Genomic DNA, 21,921 nt, shown 5'->3' on the forward strand with positions numbered 1-21,921 from the left:
GAGAAAATTCATTTACTTCATCTTTTGATTTTTAAATGGTTGGTGAAAGTGATGTTAGTAAGATTTTTTAAAAATGAACATATAAAAATCATGTAGATTTTATACCAGCTTAGGCTATTAAAAGTAGAACTGAAATTGTACCTCAGTTAGCAAATTGAATAAATTGTTCTTTAGAAAGTGGAATTCTTCCAGACAGACTGAAACAAACACAAGTAACACTTTTAAACAAGAAAAATGGCCCTTTGGAAAACTCTAATTACAGGCCTGTCAGTGCATTATCTATTTTTTGTTAAAAAAATTATGAAAAAGTTTAAGGAACTAAATTAAGCAAATATTTTGTTCCAATTTTTTACCCCTATCTATGTGTTTTTCGTAGGTGCCATGGGTGTCAAATAACACGACTGAGACTGCTAGAAGATTGGCGATCAGCACTAGATAAGAACTACTATATAGTTGCAGTTTTGATGGATCTGTCTATGGAATTCGCCTCTCTACCCCATGAAATTTTGCTTGATAAATTATCAGCATATGGAGTTTCCAAGCTTTCAGTAACCCTCCTTCATTAATTCCTACTTAATTAATCGAAAACAGCAAATCCAAATTAATAGTATTATTAGTAGTTTGGCTGACACCCATAAGGGCGTCCCGCAAGGATCTATCATTGGCCCTCTAGATCTTTTTTTGAATGCATTTATCCATGATATCTTTTACCTTATCAAACATGGCACACTATATAATTACGTAGATAATAACACCTTATCTTTCTGTTCACCTGATTATGCTGTATTAATTTCCACTTTAGAAACTGAATCCAGGGCCGCATTCTGAATCCAGATCTGATGTTTTCTGTTATTATTTGTACCAAATCTAATTATAGTTGTCATAAATGATATGTCATGCAAAAAGACTTCAATTTTATAGCTATCCAAAATAAATTACCCCCAAAAAATACCAGGAAGAATACTAAATATATCAGAGGATTTATTTTTATATTATTAAATGACTAAACATACATTTATGATGGGTGCCATTTTGACCAAGTGCCATTTTAAATAAGTGCCATTATGACTAGAATTCCATGCAAAAAGCTTCTTATCGCCATATCTGTTGTTTTTTTTACTGCTCACGAGTGCTAAATTTGCACGAATTTGGATATTATACCCAGTCTGATATCTTTTATGTGTGTGCATGGTAATGTGTTTTATATTTTCCATATATATATATATATATATATATATATATCTTGTATTAATGTTTTGTGAAAGTACATGCTTTTATGTATATTGTATTTTGGTAGTCTTTTGTTAAAAGTGTTGTATGTCTTGTGCAGTATATATATCTATGCTTTGCATGTCTTGTGTATTTTAAAAGCTCACCAGATCTGATGTTTTCTGTTATTATTTGTACCAAATCTAAATATAGTTGTCGTATTCGTACGTTTTCTCATTGTATAAGTTCACGTTTCGTTTTATTTCGTTAATTTTCGTTTCTCATTTTACTAACACCCTGACTTTTACGACATCCGCCAACTGTTTTAAATATTGTTTCATAACTCGCTTTAGTGACTGTTTGTGTCGTGACTGTAGATCGTTTGTTATTGTACGACGTTTATGTTACTTTTTGCATTTCGGTTTTGCTACGAAGGCTTAGATTATGTAGCTACCTTTCAATGTGAGTATTTTTTATTTATCCCAAATGTGTAACCCGTACCAACTTCTCTCCGTACCCTATTTGCCTAATACTCTTCTGCCAACTTCTCTATTGTTACGTGATTTTCTAGCTGATAATTTATTAACAGTTACACAATGATATGATGGCTAGGCTATAATCAATGATTTAAATTGCTTTTTTTGGAAAATATGATTTTTCAGTTTTCAAATTTACCGAAATATGTTAAGCCCTCTTGGGATTCAGTGTCCGGAGCTATTTTTCTGATTTTGCCGCCCACTGAATCCCTTGTCAAAGCTGCAAATTTCACTCTGGAAAATTAACAATATCACCCCCCAAAAAAACAAACAAAAACATAAAAAAAACTAAAAAATTACGTAATGGAATTATTGAAGCACATAAATAGAACTAAAAAAAATTAAATAGAGACCCCTTGTTATAATTAAGAGACCAATCTAAAATAAAACAAGAAAAACAGACCCCCAAAAAAAAAATAAATACGTGAAGGCTAATAAAAAAAAATAAACATGGAAAAAATACCCCCTTAGAAAATAAAACGCATTCAAATAGAAGTATATCCACCCCCCCCCCCCCCCCCATGTAAGGCACTGTCAAAGTGAAAGTAAGAAACGGGCTACAACTCATCTCTTAATCAAACTGAGGCACATGAACTACTTTCACTATAAACAAAAAAAAAGGTGGCGCCCAATTGAAACGAAATGATATCGCTTCAACTTTTGGCTGTATCTGCTGAAATACAACAGTAAACATTATAAACCAAGATGATTCAAAGAAAAAAATGTATATAGAATCGAGCCCCTACCTGGTTTGAGTGTGCCCTATGAAGCATGTGATGTAAAACGTTCTGTTCCAAGGTGAAGTAAAATTTTCCAACTTTCCAGAATTAAATTTACGTGTTGATAAGGGATTCAGTGGGTGACAAAATCAGAAAATAGCTACGGACTCTGAATCCCAAAAGGGATTACGAAATGTGTAACCCAAAATTCCTGTACCCAAAATCAAAGTCCGGTATTTTTGTTATTTGTACAATTTTATTATATATTTCACATTAGAACACGATAATATTATTAAAATATTGAAGGGTGATAAATTGAAATCGCAAAAGATTCTATTTATGAGACTTTCTTTTTCATTCTTGATAACATCGCATCCATTCTTTTTAAGTATGGGTATTCATGCCACTGTACAGTATGGAATTCAAACTCTGACATTTCTTTTTTAAATCATTATCATATCTTTCAAAACTTATCCAAAGTCTTGAAGTGAAGTTTTAACCTCTGACTGTTTGCAGAAATTCAGACTGGAAAGAAAGAAATAGTCCATGAATATTTTGGTACAGTAACTTCTGGTTACACATTTCAGACTTTTGAGAACATAAACATGATTCACAAAGGTTTTCAACTAATTTTAACTTAAATTGATTAAAAACATCATTCAGGACTTTAGGACTAAGTTTCATAGTAAAATTCCTAATGATAATAGAAAATAAAATATTGTGATTTGGGTATGGGGAATTTGGTACGGTTATGGGTTACACATTCCGAGGTACTGGTTTCACTGACTCTTGAATCAGACTGTGGACTTGTTTCATATGAAAATTAAACGGAAGGGACGGGAAGGGGTGACATTTTCGATAAAACAAGTGCCTGTGGTCTGAACCTTTCATTTGAAATTTATTCCATCACAAAGCTAAAATAAAATAATAAAGGAGAGTTCTTTGTGATGTCAACACTTGCTGTTATTTGGTTTTGGTTGGCCAAAAAAAAAAAAAAAATGTGGCTTGTGGCATCAACATTAAATCATGAGTATTTCATATTCGGCCAGGTGAGCTATTGTCATCACTTGGCATCTGTTGTCGTTAATAATTTTTCAAAACTCTTCTCCTCTGACACTATATGACTAATTGGAATCGAACTTGGTATGAATGTTCTTTGGGGTATCCTGCATAGAACTGATTTGGGAATTTTTTGATCTGTTGAAAAACATGGCTGCCCCATTACTAAAAATAGAACATAGGAGTCAGACAGTAAATGTAGTTTTTCGCATATATCTCCAAAACTGTTAGGTTTAGCTCACTTTTGACATGGATAAAAGTGTTCAGCATGATGAGATCTACATGTATCTGACGTCTAACCTTCATTTTAATCCATTACGCCATGTTGGAGTAATTGCCCTTTTTCAATGTTTTTGTGCTATTTTTAATGTTATTTTTTTCAAAAATCTTTTCCTGTGACACTACTTTACCAATTGATACCAAACTTGGTAAGAATGTTCCTAGGGGTATCCTGCATAGAACTGGTGTGAAGATTTTTGATCTGTTGAAAAACATGGCCGCTGTTACTAAAAATAGAACATAGGGGGTAAGACAGTACCGTTAGGTTTAGCCAAAATTTTTTCAATAGCTGAAATGATCCTTATTTTTAGGACTACAAAAGTCTTCAGGCATAAAAGTTGTCAGATGACTCTTTATAAGAGTTATTGCCCTTGAAATGGAAAAAATGACATTTTTGTTGTTTTTTTTTTACAGTTTTTAGCCAATATCTTGAAAACTATGATAGATAGAAAGAAACTTTCAATTGCTGAAACAATCCTTATGATAAGTCCTACCAAAGTCTTCTTGAGTCAGAATTGTTGGACAACTTCTTGTTAAATTTATTGCCCTTGAAAAATTGAACCAGGTGAGCGATTCAGGCTCTTGGAAGCTTTATGTTCAAATTTTTTACCAGTGAAGGATGATTTTCAACACCCAAAGAAACATCCTTTTTCCTCCAATGCAAAAACAATTGATATCAAATAAATATATATTTTTAAGTAGTTTGTACATGCACCATGGAAACTTTCTGTATCTTGTTTGCAATGGAAAAACTTCTTAGCAGCAATGATTATGTATGCAGTTTTTGCACACAGGCTTAGGCTCCTTTTGAATACACTTCTGTTTAGATGGGATGTGTTTTGGTATTACTATACCAATGTACCTGTGTCTGTTCATGTGTCCGTCCATCACACTAAATTTTAGTGAAATGTTGGTGAATTGTGTCTTTCTATTGGTATGAGATCTCTGTCTATTTTGATAAATTTATGCCTTTTTGGGGAACATCCTGTTGTCGGACTATAGTTATAAAACCTTTGCAGCAATGTCAGTGAAACTTAGAAAATTTATGTATTTTAATGACAGCTCCCTTTCAGTTTTTATTAATATTTAATTTATCATTTCTGTATATGTATACATTGTAGATACAATTGTAGGTTTACCCCGTCTGTCTGTATGTCCCTTTGTATGTCTGTTCAAACTATTTTCTAAGCAGCTTACAGCATTGTTATGATACTTTTTGGGATGTAATATAACCATGTGGATATATAAATACTGTCAGGAAATTTTGTTTGGAATGATGGCTGTTTGAACGTAGGCATTTTTCAGCAAAACCTGGTCTCATGCATTGTCCATAACTACTCCTTAATGAATGAAAGATAGGTAATGAAACTTAATTAGATGTTAGATTACCATATGGAGATGTGCATATTATCAGAAATTAATTTTTGGACAAAAATTGTAGAAATGACGGATGTTGAAACTTGGGCATTTTTCACTGAAACCAGGTCTGGTGCGTCATCCACAACTACTCCTTATTCAATTGTAATGAAACTCAGAATTAGATTTCTGAATTAGATTATAATATTGTGATATGTATATTGTTAGGGTTTTATGTTTGGGTAATATTGTAAAAATGACAGCTGTTGGACTTCAGCATTTTTCAGCAAAACTTGGTCTGATGCGTTGTCCACAACTCCTTCTCAAAGACTTGCAGGATTGTTTTGAAACTTAATGGGGTGTTTAATTACCATACTGGGATGTGTGTTTTGTCAAGAATTTATATTTAAACAAAAATTGTAGAAATGATGACAGTTGGAACTTAGGCATTTTCAGCAAAAGTTGGTCTGATGCATTGTCCACAACTCCTCCTTCATGACTTGCACCACTGTGATGAAACTCATAGGAGTGTTATATTACCACATGAAGATATGCAAATTGTCAGGAATTAGTCATATTCTGTTTTTGTGTTGTCAACAACAAAAAAACTACTGATTGCTCTTTGGAGATAGCTGTTTTAGAAATGACAGCAAATTGTATGTCAAAAAAGTGTATTCTATCCACCATAAAAATTGTGTTCAATATGATATGTCCCCAATTTGAAATGTACAAGGTTCAGTAGGTTTGTGGGGAGGGGGTATTAGTCACGTTAATCTTTTTTTTTCTTGTTTCTATTAGTGTAAGCTCTCTTTTGAATTTTATATTTTTGAGTTACTGGACTTCATTCATATAAATATCGGGCAATTTCCCATTTTTGGACTTATACCAAATGCCATGACATTGTGAATTGTTTATTTCTTTTGATTTTTTTTATCATATCCTATAGATACGGAAATGAAATTCTTGGATCTTGGAGAAAGCACTTTGTCTGTCCATCTGTTATCTTTAAAAAGTCTAATCACAAGTATTTACATTTGTAAGTAGTATTCCAGCTATAAAGATTCATGCAAAATGATATTCATACATGTAGTTGGAAAGCCCACATATTTTTATTTTTATATTTTGTTTTAAATGTTATAGTAAACAGAAATTGACATGAGGCTTTTAATATAACCTCTGTTCATAGTATATATTGATTATAAAGAATGTACTACAGAATTCAAAAGTAAGGGAGATAAATCTTTGAATGATACTTAAACACAATAAAAACTATTGAATTTTCAATTTGAATTTTCTCGTAAGAGTAGACAGATTGGAATAAATGACAACACATTTCATCATATAGTCCAACAAGACAACTTTACATGACAATAATAATCAAAGACTGAAGTCTTCAAAGTCGTTAATCATATTCCATGCCACTGATTTTGGCTTACTTTCAACATTGGAAATGCATATGTACATGTAGACAATTGTAAAGAGCCCCTGTGTCTGAATCCGAAACTGGGTAATGTTCAATGCTAACTGATTTTTCTTCTTTAAATGTAAACTTCAGATTCTCATACAAGCAAAAAACACACAAAGGACACATCTGTATGGTATTTAAGTAGCAGTCTTTATAAAAATCAGACAGGTGATTCATGCATGTCAAAAACTTACCAAATTCAGAAATAGTGATCACATAACCAGTCTTAGTTTTCATTTGGGTGTTGTGCTTTTGAGGTAAAATTCATATAGATTGTACATGAAGTTGGCATTTTGCAAGAGTTATTGTTCTTGATTTGGTTAATTTTAGTGTGGGGTGAATGCATGATTTTCTAAAAAGTGCAGGACTGAATGCAGAAATGATTATTGTTATGTGAATGTATAGAATATGTAGACTGAGAAAGCATGGCTTGTTCTGTGGGTTTTTCTATATCATAAATCACTTTACCATTTGCAGTGTCTGAATTTTATATGGACTGGTACTTAAGAGGTACATTTTGATCTTGTATGAAGCTAGAACTATGAAGCTTTGACAGTAAACACTGCACCAATCTGCAGTTTAATGTGGAGTAATAATATTTAATTTGCAAATCATATGCAAAGTACTGAAATTACAAGTGCAAGACGTCACTAACAATATTAGCAACTTAAAATTGTGTTGCCTTTTTTGGGGTGTATCACTTACTGTACATGTATTACAGAATTTGCTTGATTCTAACTAAGACTGCTACTTAAGTTATTTTACCACATCAATCTGGGTAAAACATTATCCAGTGTCAAACATTTAATCACAGTTAACATTCAAAACTGTATTAAGTTTGAATTGCCCCATATATTTGGGGTTCCATCTCTCAAACATTTAATCACAATCAACATTCAAAGCTGCATTAAGTTTGATTTGTCACATTTATTCAAGGTTCAACGTCTGTAGGCGTATCTAGTTGTGCTCTGCAAAACTTTATATTAGCTCATCTGGACCTAAATGGATTTTTTGATTTAGAGTTTTGGGACTTTTTTCATTAAAATTTGGAGATTTCACAGTTTTCAGACTATAACTCATTAGTGGTTTCACCCATTTTCATTTAACATGTAAGTTTCTTTTCTTATAAAATGTATACATGTGCATTGTATCTTATGGATTTAAGATTTTTGAGTTTTGTGACTTAATTCATTCAAAAAAGGACAATTTCCTATTTTTGGACTTATAACTCAAAAACACTTTTACCAAAAACCATGACATTGTGAAATATTTATTTCCTTTGGTTTATATGTAGACTTAACATTTTATTTATTATTTAAATTTTTGGATACAACATGTACATATATATAGAAATCATATTGTAAGTTCATCTGCTTATCCATCCATTTATAAACTTGTCATATTGCAATTATTTGAGTTATTTTATCATTCCAGTCTGGTCAAAATCTTATCCTGTCTAAAATATTTAATGACAATCAAAATTCAGATCTATGTGAGTCTTGAACTTTGTGTTTATATCTGCCCCATCAGTTGAGGGTTGACCTCTGTGAGGCATACAAACATGTATCTAGGTGCACCGTGAGAATTCTTTATTGATATGTCATGTACATCATACATTGTGTATGTACAATGTATAATGTCCATTGAGTGATTGTAGTGATAATTCTTGAAATGTAATTCATTTTATCTGTAGATCATTGACTGAAGATGAACAGTAGATTTCTGCTCAGAAGCTGGAAAATACAGTTATTAACTCCATTCCAGTTGAGGCATGTCAGGTCTGGTATTAAAATGCTATATGTAGTGTTCCATTTCCTTCTTCTTGTAATTCTATCAAAAAATTCTTACATGCCAAAGGTCATTTGGAGGTCTTTTTTTTAAATAATTCAAAAAAGACCTCAGGTTGCGAGAGGACATAAAAATGCTGGTCATCTATGTTTGTCCAGGTTTTCCGCTCTTTTTTAACTCACCTGGCCGTGGGCCATGTGAGCTATTGCCATTTCTTGGCCTCCATTGTTGTCATTAACAATTTCTTTAAACATCTTCTCCTCTGAAACTGCTGAATAGATTTGCATGAAACTTATAATGACTGTTTCTTAGAGTATCCTGCAAAAAATGACTGGATTTTTGATCGGTTAAAAAAAAATGGCTGCAGTTACTAGAAATAGAACATATGGTTCAGACAGCAGATTTTTGCATATATCTCCAAAACTGTTAGGTTTAGCCAAATTCTGGGTTAAAGTATTCAGCATGATGAGATCTATCTGTGGTCAAATTTTGGTAAAAATCTGTTGACCCATGTTGGAGTTATTGCCCTTTTTGGACATTTTTTGCTGTTTTTGATGTTATTTCTTTAAAAAATATTCTTCTCCAAAAAATATACAGTATTCAATGAAAGTTGGTATTTTTGTTTTTTTAGGGTATCCTTAACAAAATGACTGTTTGGATTTTTGATCGGTTAGAAAATATGGCAGTCTTTACTAAAAATAGAACATAGGGGGTCGTACAGTAGTGTTTTTGCATATATCTTTTGGCCAATATCTTTCTATTGCTGAGATATTCTTATTATAAGGCCTACAAAAGTCAAGGGTTCAAAGTTGTCAGACGACTCCATATAAGGGTTATTGTCCTTGAGAGGTGAAAAATGACTTTTTTTACAGTTTTCAGCCTATATCCTATGATAGATAGAATAAAACTTTCAATTGCTGAAATGATTCTTATTATAAGGCCTACAAAAGTGTCCAGAGATCAAAGTTGTCAGACGACTCCATATAAGAGTTATTGCCCTTGAAAGGCAAAAATTTAAGCAGGCGAGCGATATAGCTCCTGGGAGCCTCTTGTTTTGTAATGCTCCTACCAAATTAGTTTGTTTTTGGTATGTAGCCTTAATATGAAGAGTTAAGATTAAGTGTGACATTGGTTATGGTTGAATGATTTTTACAGAAGTTACAGCCCTTGGACTTAAAAAATTTCAGTGAATTGAAGGTTTTTTGCATCACTTGGCGTCCGCCGTCTTTGTCATCGTTAACAATTTTTCAAAACTCTTCTTCTCTGACACCACTTGACCAATTCGAACCAAACTAGGTATGAATGTTCCTTGGGGTATCCTGCATAGTACTGGTGTGGGGATTTTTTATCTATCGAAAAACATGGCCACCATTACTAAAAATAGAACATAGGGGTCAGACAGTAGTTTTTCACAAAAATCTCCAAAACCGTTAGGTTTAACCAAATTCTGATGTGGGGGTAAAAGTGTTCAGCTTGATGAGATCTATCTGTGGTCAAATTTTCATTTTAATCTGTTAAGTCATGTTGGAGTTATTGCCCTGTTTCAATGTTTTTTAGCTCACCTGGCCATAGGCTATGTGAGCTATTGCCGTCACTTGGTGTCTGTCGTCGTTGTCATTACCAATTTTTCAAACATCTCCTCTGAAACTACTGAATAAATTTGCATGAAACTTATAATGATTGTTCCTTAGAGTAATCTGCACAAAATGATGTTATTACTTTCAAAAATCTTCTCCTCAAAAACTACTGTACATAATTCATGAAAGTTGGTATTTTTATTTTTTAGTGTATCCTTAACAAAATGACCGTTTGGATTTTTGAACCATCATTACTAGAAATAAAACATAGGGGTCAGACTGTAGATTTTCAATTATATATCTCCAAATCGTTAGGTTTAGCCAAATTCTGACTTAGGGTAAAAGTGTTCAGCATGATGAGTTCTTTCTGGTCAAATTTTTGTTTTAATCTGTTTAGCCATGTTGGAGTTATTGCCCTTCTTCTATTCTTTATCCCGATTTTTCTCCTCTAAAATTTCCGGACATTAAAAGCAAAGTTGGTATGAATATTCCTTGGGATATTATGCATAGATCTGGTGTTGGAATTTTTGATAGATCGAAAAACATGGCTGATGTTACTAAAAATAGAACAAAGGGGTCAGTCAGAATTTTTTCTCATATATTTCCAAAACCATTAGATTAGCCAAATTCTTTCAGTAGTCGAAATGATCCTTATTATAAGGCCTTTAAAAGTCTGCAGGGATCAAAGTTGTAAGACCACTCCTTGTTAGAGTAACTGACCTTGAAAGGTGATATATAATGTTTTTTTTTTTTTTTTTTTAAAGTTTTCAGCCAATATCTTAAAAAAGTAGGATAGATAGAAAGAAACTTTTAAATGCTGGAGTGATCCTTGTGATAAGGCCAGATAGAAAGAAACTTTCATTTGCTGAAATGATCCATAATAAGTCTGAACAAAGTCTTTTTTTTTAGTCAAAATTGTTGGACAACTCCTTATTAGAGTTATTGCCCTTGAAAGTCTTATAACAAGATGAGCGATTTAGGCTCCTGAGTGTCTCTTGTTATAAATATTATATTTCATAAATAGTAAACCATTTATGAACAAGTGTTAGTTGGTTATGCATAACTTGGTAAAAAATAATAAACAAAATCCTGTCTGTTTATGCCCATCTTTTCAGGGTTCAACCACTGCAGTTGTATCAGCTGCACTCTCTGAAACACTATATCAATCGATTCCAGTCCAAGTTAATTAATCCTTAATCAAAACCTTTATTTTGTTTTGGATTATTTGAATTGTGGACCGCAAACCAATACATGTTAATGATGTCTGTTTAAAATAGTTGAAATAAAACAGCTTTTGTTGTCCTAAGGGAACAAACCATTCATGAATTAAATTGTTGTATTATAAACTAGGAAAGTAATTAAACTTAAGTGTATACATTGAATGTAAAATAAATTTCTATGTATTTATGTAATAAAGAGGGTAAATGCATACATGTAAAATAAAATGTAACTATTTTGAAGATAAATGTATGATGCTCAATTTTCAATTTAGTACATGTTTTTATAGGTTAATGTCACAGTCACATTATGATGTTTTGGGTGTGAGAAAAGATGCATCTGATAAGGAAATCAAAGTAGCATATAGAGACCTGTGTAAAAAGGTATACTGACCTCTGACCTTTTTTTATTATTTGGATATTTTGAACACAAAGTGCAGGGTCACAGGATATTCTAACTAAATGTTCATGTGAACTACAGGTATTGCCATCACTTCTTGTCAGTCTTCACCAGGTATCAGTTGTTAACTTTAGGTGAGACAAAACAAATTAACTTCTTCAAGTACAGAAATCACCATAGGTTTAAAGTTATAACATGTTCTCCTTACTGGAGTTAGTGCCCTTGTGTTGCCAAAAAAAAAGGTTTTGCTGTTTTAAATTACCATAAAGGTAAAAGTGCAGTTGTCATCATCTATAGACTGTTGATTTTCATGTGATAATATATTGAACTTACATGTTATCCAAACTTTATTTAAATGTTCACTACTACAAAAGGGAGGTAAGAAACAGCTGTGGCTGTTATGGCCCAAACAATTTAAGAATTTGGGGAAAAAAAGGGATCAAAAACAAGTACATTTATTTTGTAAAACTAAGCATGAATTAACTTAGTGAAGGTTGAATTGCTTATTTCTTGACCAACTTAAATGGGGTTTAATAAAAGGTCTTGCCTTCTTGGGGTTTCATGAAATGCAGAATCTGACCATGTATTTAGATTTTTAGAGGTCCACATTAGTTTATGTCATCTCTTTGTGTCCATTGTCCGTAAACTTTTCACATTTTGCTCAACTTCCTGAAACCACTTGACTTATTTTAACCAAACTAAGGAGGAATTGTATTTTGAAGTGTTCCACAAACAATCCAATTTTAGTTCCATTTGATCTCACAAGATGGCCAACAGATATTACCTTATCTTTTGATTGGCCAATTTTAATAGATCAACTTTAAAAAAAACCACAGTGTCAGTACTTTTGAACATGATAGTGTTATTGATCTCAGTGCCTTCTACAAACAGTCCATGTTTTGTTTGGCTCAGGTGGTTCCAGTAGTTGCCTGCAGCCTCTCAAATTTACCATTTAAATCCTCCAGGGAAGCACATTATGGCGTTTATCTCTGCTTATGCTATTAATGTGTTGATGAGCTTCTTCATATAACAATAACTTTTGGTTTTGCTTGATTTACCAAGATTGATCCTGTCTAAGTTTTCAAAGATCAACTCTTCTTAGACCAGAGGTGCTAATTTTTGAAACATGATGAGTGTTGATGACCTCAGTGCCCTTTATTAATGACATATTTTTGGTATTATTTGACATCTTCCCTGCATATCTTTAGGTGAACTCTATTCAAATTTATGTCTTGGTCAATAAAGGGACAATACACAATTTTGATTAACTGTGCAAATGAGTGGACAGTATTAAGTGAAACTCAGATGTTTGCTTATTTTGTCATCCTCTGCTGATTGGAAAATAATGCACAGCAAAACATCAAGTCAGTTTTTTATTTGATTTTACATAAAATCAATATCTCTCTCTCTCTCTTAAAATAGCCGGTGCAGGTCCGGGTGTTAAAAGAATAGGCCTGCAGCAGTGCTAAGCTTGTCATAAAAGGCGACTAAATAGTGCTCAGAACCTTACCCGGGGGTTAGGGTGCCCACAGAGCAACTGGGATGTGTGCCCCAGGTGGTGGAATGGGGTACCCCTGGCGTGTTACATGCTGGGGTTGTCAGGCTATAATACGGAAAACCTGACCGCAAACCATAGTGGTGCACCGTGTTGGGAAAGATGCCACGTTCCTCACACATTAAAGAACCCTACTGTGGTATTCTCCCGGAGTAGGAACCATTGGGCTCCGCAACAGGAGGCTAAATCGCCCGACCCTACCCATCTCTCCCTATTTCCAGTGGCAATCAAAATTTATCGACCCCATTGTCCTTGTGTCCCATCCCTTTTTCATTTCATCATCATTTCATGTTCATTTTATCATCAATTTCATGTTCATCGTCTGAATATAGCTGAAATATTGCTGCTCGGACGTTAAACCCCAAACAAAAAAACAAACAAATTCTCTTAAAATAAGGCATGCTATGCCTTAAACATTTTCTAGATATGTAGGTTTGTCTGTAGAAACTTGTGAAATTGAGCCAATTTTTGTCGAAAGACAATGATGAACCTTAAGGCATATATCTCTGCTTCTAATTTTTTTCAAATTTTATTACTTGGATATTCATAATCCAGGGACATAGACTTGACTGACTAATAAAACATACAGAACACTATAAATAACTCAAATTTCTTACAAACTAAAGAATAAAAAAAAGTAACCCTGACTTCACTAAAAGCTGAGTATTGACCAGGTACTGTGATAGGATAAGTGTCCTCTTCCTTTCTGTAACAGATTTCTCTGCTTCAAATGGAAGAAAGGCTTTGATATTTAGTATGTAACTTTTGCATGATGACTTGTAATATGTCTCCCTTTTCCAGGTTTGATGGAATTGGTTGAGTGGGGTATTCATAATGTTTTGTACTGAACACAGTGCAAGACACACTTTAGTTTGGCAGTGCTTTGTGGTCTTATGGTTACATCTCTTGTTTTTCTATGTTCTAGCAATAAAGCTTTAGTGCAAAAGCTGAAATTAATTTCCTTTTTACGAAGAGTTTGTTGGCAAAATGTTATATTTTATGTAGACATTTGTCAAGGTCGATTTGAAAATTGATGATTCCAAATAGTAAAACTGATCAGAAAAACACAGAAAATCTTAATTTTAAAATTTCAACAAATTTTTGTGATGAAAGGGTTGACAGCAGAAACAGAGGAGCATGTAAAGTCAGGAAACCAGAATTAGATTTATATTCTTTTTGGCCATGCCAGCTATTGCCATCACTTGGCTATGTCAGTTGTCATTAACATTTTATTTAAAATCTCCTTTCTCCTACCAGGCCAATTAGAACCAAACTTGGTATGAATGTTCCTTAGACTGTTCTGCATAGAACTGGTGTGGGGATTTTTGATTCATAAAAAATCTTGGCCAGTTACTAAAAGTAGAACATAGGAGTCAGAAGTTTTCTTTGCATATATCTCCAAACTGTAAGGTTAAGCCTAATTCTGAGTTATGGTAAAATGTTCAGCATGATAGATCTGTCTGCAGTGAAATTTCATGTAAATCTGTTTAGCCATGTTGGGGTTATTGGCCTTCTTTGACATCTTTTTGCTATTTTTAATGGTACTACTTCAAAAAAAATTCTCCTCAGAAACTACTTGACAGAATTTAATGTAACTTGATATGATTGTTCTTTGGGTATGAGCATGAGAATTTTTATATAAGAAAAAATATGTCCACTTTGGCAAAAATTGAATGTTGCTTATCAAGCCAGGTGAGCAATTCAGGCACTTTAGAATCTTTAGTTTGCAAATACTGTCATAGTAAATTCTCAAATGTTTTTTTTTTTTTTTTTTTAGCTGGGATATACCATTTACTGTTCAAAATTTTAAGTTAAGTAAAAAATTGTTGAAGAAGAATTACGTTTCATTTTTAGTTGCATCCTGATGTGAATAAGAATGACCCAGGGACTCATGAGAAATTTGTACAATTAAATGAGGCATACCAAACACTTAGTGAGAGTGTATCAAGGAAAAGTTACGATGAAAAAATAATGAATACAGTGTACAGACATAATGATCCATTCCATCATCAGTCTAACAGTATCTATGATGAAGAGATATTTAGAGACATGCGAATGAGACAACAATTCCGCCAGGCAAAGCATAAACAAGCCGAAGAAGAACTAAATATATTAAGGAAAGCGTTTTGGTGGGTTTGGGAGTATATACTTCCGATAGTTATTTGTGGAATTAGTATACAGTTTACTATTATAGTGTAAGTATGGCAAGGTAACTTCAGACATTACTTCTCTTATTTTTATTTTCTGGTACAAAGAAAAAACTTAATTAATGTTTTGTTTGTAGGGTATACTTCAGGTCTTATGTTGAAGTATAAAATAATTACATAAAATGTGCAATGCACAAGTGTAACTCTAAAATGATAACATTATTAACATTATTGGCCAGGTTGCACTCTTGCAAATCTGGTTATTGAATAGTGAAGGTTGGTCAGGTGGGCGGGGAAAATATTTTCGTAACATTTTTCTTAGCAACTAAGATCACAGCAACTAGATATTTGGTATGCATATTCAGTCTGGGTCCCAGCGTTTTCAGGTCTGTTGCATTTCTTCTTCCTGTTTACTGGCTTAGTGTATTTTTCAACTTTACAGCAATCCAACCATTTCTGTCTTTGACTCATTTTTGGCAGAATTTCACATAGTGAAAATCGGGTTATAGTGTGGTGAATGTTGGGTGTGTGGGCAAGGAAATTATTTTCATAATACTTTTCTCAGTCTCTTGATATTTGATATCCAGTATCAGGTACATGTCCCATATTGTGGGATCCTATTTCAGGCACATTGGACATCTAGTTCCTGTTTAACAAAAGTAGGTCATTTCTGTCTTTGACCCATTTTTTTTTAAGGATTGATGGTGTTTTCAACTTAGCATACATATGACAAGGATGTAACTTTTTGTATGTGGGTATGTCAGTTAACTGCTGGTAGTCCTTTGTGTATTTGTGTAATGTAATCAGTTTTTTTTTTATTATTTTTGTTTTAACAAGGGACTCATACCTTTTTGAACTGATATTTTCAGATGTGTTTAATTGTGTATATATAGTTTCCACAGTGGCCAGATTTAAAAGGGGGAGAGTTCAAGCCTAAGTACTTTAATCCACCACATTTTTGTGCCTGTCCCAAGTATGTATTGTTTTGTTTTCACTTTCAGTTTACTTTTATATTTGCTAAAGTGACAACTATTTTGCTGTACCTGTATATAATGTTGTTTTTGGGCCATGTGCTACCTGTCCAGTGGTGGAGTGTTTCATTGTCATTCATTGAAGACCCATGAATGGCCTTGAGCTTAAATTTTTCATCCCAGTAAGGTTGTTGTCTCTTTGACATATTCTCCATAATTATCCATTCTGGTTATATTACTGTGTTATGCTACATTTGTATATGTATGAAAATTATTGATAATCATACAATATTGCATTTTTTAACAGATTTTCTAGAAAATACCACAAGAAAAAGTTAGATGATAAAGACATGAAGCTCCATTCACAACACAAGCAAGTTCAAGAAGATTTCCTGAAATATTACAGTAAAGGATTACAACCTCCGTTAGTAACTGATCTTTACCAATTACATTGAGTGATACGATATATTAGTTTGTTTGAGATGTGTTTTTATGCCCCCGCAACAAACTGTTGGGGGGAGGCATATTAATTTACCCCTGTCTGTCCGTTTGTCTGTTCGTCCGTCCCTCCGGATTACACATGATTACACAGAAATAGGGTTATATGGCTCGTCTGGCTATCTTTTCTTGTAGTTTTTGAACTACATCTAAAGTATTTTATGCATGATGTTTCTCCACATAATGATGATGTGCAAAGTCATAGGATCTTGATTTTCATGAAATATTATGGAACTAGGTGATAGTAAGTTTTGTCAGAAATTTACCCCAAGTAACCGAGTTTGGAATTTGTTATTAGGGGTATTAACAATTCTTATGTGTCTGTCAGTCCATCCATCAGTTCTCTTTTTAGCTCACCTAGCCAAAGGCCAGGTGAGCTATTGCCATCACTTGGCGTCTGTCATTGTCTGTCGTCGTCCGTTGTTGTTGTCGACAATTTTTCAAAACTCTTCTCCTTTGAAACTACTCGACCAATTGGAACCAAACTAGGTATGAATGTTCCTTGGGGTATCCTGCATAGAACCGATGTGGGGATTTTTGATCCATCGAAAAACATGGCCACCTTTACTAAAAATTGAACATAGGGGTCAGATAGTAGTTTTTCGCATATATCTTCAAAATGGTTAGGTTTAGCCAAATTCTGACTTGGATGAATTGTTCAGCATGACAAGATCTATCTGCGGTCAAATTTTTATTTTAATCTATGAAGCCATGTTGGAGTTATTGCCCTTTTTCAATGTTTTTTGCTATTTTTTGTTATTTCTGTCAAAAATCTTCTCCTCTGACACTACTTGACCAATTGGAACCAAACTTGGTATGAATGTTTCTTGGGGTATCCCACATAGAACTGTTGTGGGGATTTTTGATTCGTCAAAAAACATGGCCACCATGACTAAAAATAGAACATAGGGGTCAGACAGTAGTTTTTTGGATATATCTCCAAATCCATTAGGTTTAGCCAAATTCTGACGTAGATACAAGTGTTTAGCATGATGAGATCTATCTTTGGTCTAATTTTCGTTTTTATTCAGTAAGTCATGTTGGAGTTATTGCCCCTTTTTTTAACGTTTTTTTTTTTTCTTTGCTATTTTTAATGTTATTTCTTTTTAAAAATCTTCTCCTCTGACACTACTTGACCATTTGGAACCAAACTTGGTATGACTGTTCCTTGGGATGGGGTATCCTGTATAGAACTAAAGAGGGGACTTTTGATACTTAGAAAAACATAGCCACCATTACTAAAAGTAGAACATAGGGGTCAGACAGTAGTTTTTCACATATACCTCCCAAACCATTAGGTTTAGCCAAATTATTTCAATAGTTGTAATGAGTCTTATTATAAGGCCTATAAAAGTCTTCAGGGATCAAAGTTGTCAAACTCCTTGTAAGAGTTATTGCCCTTTAAAGATGAAAAATGAGGTTTTTTTTTTTTACAGTTTTCAGGCAATTTCTTGAAAACTATGATAGATTGAAAGAAACTTCAATTGCTGAAATAATCTTTATTACTTCCTACCAAAGTCTTCTTGATTCAAAAGTTTTGGACAACTTCTTGTGAAATTAATTCTCTTTGAAAGGCAAAATTGAACAAGGTGAGCGATTCAGCCTTTTGTTTTTGGTTTTTTGTTTTTATTCAAACTCCTATGTATAAACCACCAAATGAACCTAAATGAAACTTTCATAGGACTTAAATAAGGTAACGTCACTATCTACCTGTTATTTTGAATTTGATCTGAGTGACTTTGGGGTTTCCATTAATTAAACATAGAGTTAGATATTGACTTGGGTAAAGGTACCCATTATAGAGACTTGCTGCATTAAATAAAGGTACCCATTATAGAGACTTGCTGCATTAAATAAAACATTTACTTAAGTAGTGTGTGATTCTGCTGTAACTATGTCAATTACATTTCAGGACTGATCATGAAGGCAAGACTCTTTACAATGAGGAAAATATAGAACCCATTGAAGACAAACCGCAACCCAGAAGGAAAAATTTTCCTTACATTAAGAAAAAGTACAAAGATGACTTTAAAGATGCTGAACAGATGAAAGTTTAGATTATGTGATGGGAGCATAGTGTATTAAATGTCATTTACAGATTATGTGAGGGGTGCATGGTGTAATGTTATTTACAGTGTAACAGTTGTGAGTGAAGTGAAAAGTTTCTGTTACTTGTTCAAATTCTTTTGACTGGTACTCGAGCTGATACATATTAATACTGCAAAATGACATGATTTGATGATCAAAATTACACACTTGAAGACTGATTAATTGTTTGGACACATTAGCTTTTTTACTAAGTACACCAGTCTCGTATTTAGACTGAGTGTATTTTAAACACATCAACTTTTTTTTACTTAGTACAACAGTCCAATGTTTAGAATGAAATTATGTTTGGACAGATCAGTTCTTTAACTATGAAAGTACTATTGTTCTTGGAGTACCAATTTTCGTGGTTTTCTTGGGAGAGCCACACTAAGAAAATTGGTTCCCAATAAAAAGGAGATTCCCATTGATGTGTTAACTGAAAACCTCAAAACCATGAATTCAAGAATCCACAAATTTGTTTATCTACCTTAATCCACGAATACTATAATACTTTGACAGAACTAAGTAGAACAGCTCCATACTTGGACTAGGTGTATATTTGATGGGAAGGCTTTGGATGATTTTGGTTCTTTTATTCATTACGGGAATTTGTTTCAATTAAATTAATGATCATCTCAAACAGATGAAAAGGTCACGTTAACTGTCTGGTGTAATACAGTACTTCATAAAGTATAAATACATTATATAAAACCTCTAGTAAAAGTTCCAGAAACTCAGCAATACAACTAAACTTCCAAAGTGGATCTATGCTGAAATACTAGGCAGAAACCAGAGACAAAGTTATAAAAATCTCAAAGAAATCAATGTCTGCCATCCAGCTCAGTAAAATCAAAGAGAATAGTACTAACATACCAAAGGAGTGTACACCAGCCCTGTACCTAGACTGAGTGTCTGCAAACATCAGCTTCTTGTACTAAGTACACCTTTACTCAGAATTCTTTTGTGTTTGTTACATTTGATATATCCTTAAGTCCTCAGGGTTAATATTTGATCTTTTCTAAATTAAGTCCTTGAAAAGTACAAATGATGTACACTTAAACTTCTTCAGAAAGTTGAGTACTAAACACCCCTTCCCTGCTTTATAGCAAATGGAATTTTTTAGAAAGTTTGTGCATACATACATTATATGGGTTTGCAGTAGGCATTCATATGTGAATTTTACTATAGATACAGTGATTTTAGTTTTTATTCCAATTATTTTGTTTTATTATCAAACTTAAGATTTCCAGTGCTTTTACTTGGTGCCACAGAACATCAATGTATAATGTATATTATAAAAAAGAGAACAAAATCTGAAGTCAGTTGCTTGTAGAAAATGGGTTTTGATGTATAGATGAATTGACCAAGTATTCTTGATATACATGTAATTGTCCTTTTAGTTGAATACTTTATGTTGGGCTATATTAAGGAAGAGAGAATAGAGAGATTGTCTTTATTTAAATGTTTTTTTTTTGTATGAAGAAATGTCTTTCAGCTGTTAACTGTTTTAAATACCTTAGGCATCACATAGTTAATTACTTGGTTCTCAGTCCCTCCTTCTTTTTGGGGGCTGCTTCATAAAAGTAAAAAGGTAAAATAAATGCCTCTTTCCCTTATTTTGGTTTAAGAACCAAGAAATTAATTTTCGAGGGCCTTAGTAGGATGTTATTTTTTTATTTGTAAAAGAGAAGTTCACTTTGCAAGAGTAAATAAAATAATATTTTCATTCTTTCCATGTGCCTTTCATTTTTGTATTGTATCTGGAAACACATGCAGTGGACCTCTGTTATTGATGCTCATTTAGTTATGAGTTATTCAATAATTTGCATCCATCGTCTTTTATCCGTAAATTGTTCACGTTTCGCTCAACTACATGAATTTTTAACCTTAGATATATGGAAGAGCTTCTTAAAAAGTTCAACTTTTAGTTCCATTTGATTTAACAACTTGAAGATGGTAGTCTGGGACTATCTAAGCTTCTAATCAGCAAATCTTCAAAGATCAGTAGGTGCTTATGTTTTGAAACTTGATAGGGTTCATTACCTTAATGCTCATGTTGATCAGCAGGTGGTTACAGCCACTCAAAGTTGACTTAGTAACACTACAGGAAAATACATTTCGGCCTATATCTCTGGTATTATTATACCATATTGCAATCAACTTGTGTCTCAGTCCGTCTGCCTGGCTGTTACATTTTATATCCCCTGATACAACGCGGAAGGGGACAGAAATATCGGTGTCCGTGCGTCTGTTCGTCCGTCCCAATCTTGTGGATGCAACTCCTCAGAGATTGCTGAATGGATTTTGTTCAAGTTTTGTGGGATTGTTAGTAAACTTATGAAGTTGGTTTTATTCAACTGCTATTTTGATTGGGCGAATTTTACGAGAGGTATGGGACTGTTTTCATATGGTTTACTATAAGGACTCTTTGTGGACTCAAATTCTCGGAGATTGCTGAACTGATTTTGTTCCAACTGTGTAGGGTTGTAACCGCCATTTTGATTAGGAGTTATGGTACTTAGTTGATTTTCTTTACATGTTACACTATAGCAACTCCTCAGAGACTGAAACAAATCTGGTCAAACTTGGCGGATTGTGTCACCAAATGTAGTTGATCATATTCAACTACCATTTTGATTCAATTTGACGGGAGTCGTGAGACCTTGTTGATTTTTTTACATGTTACGCGATTGGAACATTTTGTGGACGCAACTCCTCATAGAGCACTAACGGATTTTGTTCAAATTTTGTGAATTTGTTAGGACCCGTATGTAGTTGATTGTATTGTTTGGCCATTTGATTCGACAAAATTTACACAAGTTATGTTGAATACATATTACTTCTATTTGAGGGAATGCTTATATATTTGATATATTGCTTTTGCATGATAACTTGTACCGTGTCTCCCCTTTTCAGGTTCCTCGCTCATCTAGGGCTACTTCCTGTTTACGATCGACTTAATATATTTTCAGATGTTACCTAAGGGCGTCGCTATCGTTCGGGGTAAAATAATGCGGCATAAATGGTCAGCCCGTGGTAAAACAATGATAAAATGGA

General features: G+C 33.4%; 1 protein-coding gene across 2 annotated transcripts; it reads left to right on the top strand.

Annotated features, from left to right (window-relative positions):
• Nucleotides 1-1,485: 1,485 nt before the first annotated feature.
• Nucleotides 1,486-20,597, top strand: LOC148623376 (dnaJ homolog subfamily C member 4-like). 2 transcript variants are annotated; one of them, XM_088565206.1, is made up of 6 exons: nt 1,486-1,671; nt 8,317-8,401; nt 11,496-11,589; nt 15,015-15,355; nt 16,586-16,702; nt 18,689-20,597. In XM_088565206.1, the coding sequence occupies exons 2-6, from the start codon at nt 8,331-8,333 to the stop codon at nt 18,831-18,833; spliced, it is 768 nt and encodes a 255-aa protein (XP_088421332.1). In that variant the 5' UTR covers nt 1,486-1,671; nt 8,317-8,330; the 3' UTR covers nt 18,834-20,597. The 2 variants fall into 2 exon arrangements, with proteins under 2 accessions (XP_088421332.1, XP_088421333.1); XM_088565207.1 differs by lacking the exon at nt 8,317-8,401 and having other exon boundaries at nt 1,534-1,671; nt 18,689-18,878.
• The last annotated feature ends 1,324 nt before the right edge of the window (nt 20,598-21,921 follow it).

This window comes from Perna viridis, chromosome 2, assembly GCF_037379345.1.
Source record: "Perna viridis isolate PV_CMFRI_1.1 ecotype Kerala chromosome 2, ASM3737934v1, whole genome shotgun sequence".
Classification (NCBI taxonomy): Eukaryota; Metazoa; Mollusca; class Bivalvia; order Mytilida; family Mytilidae; genus Perna; species Perna viridis.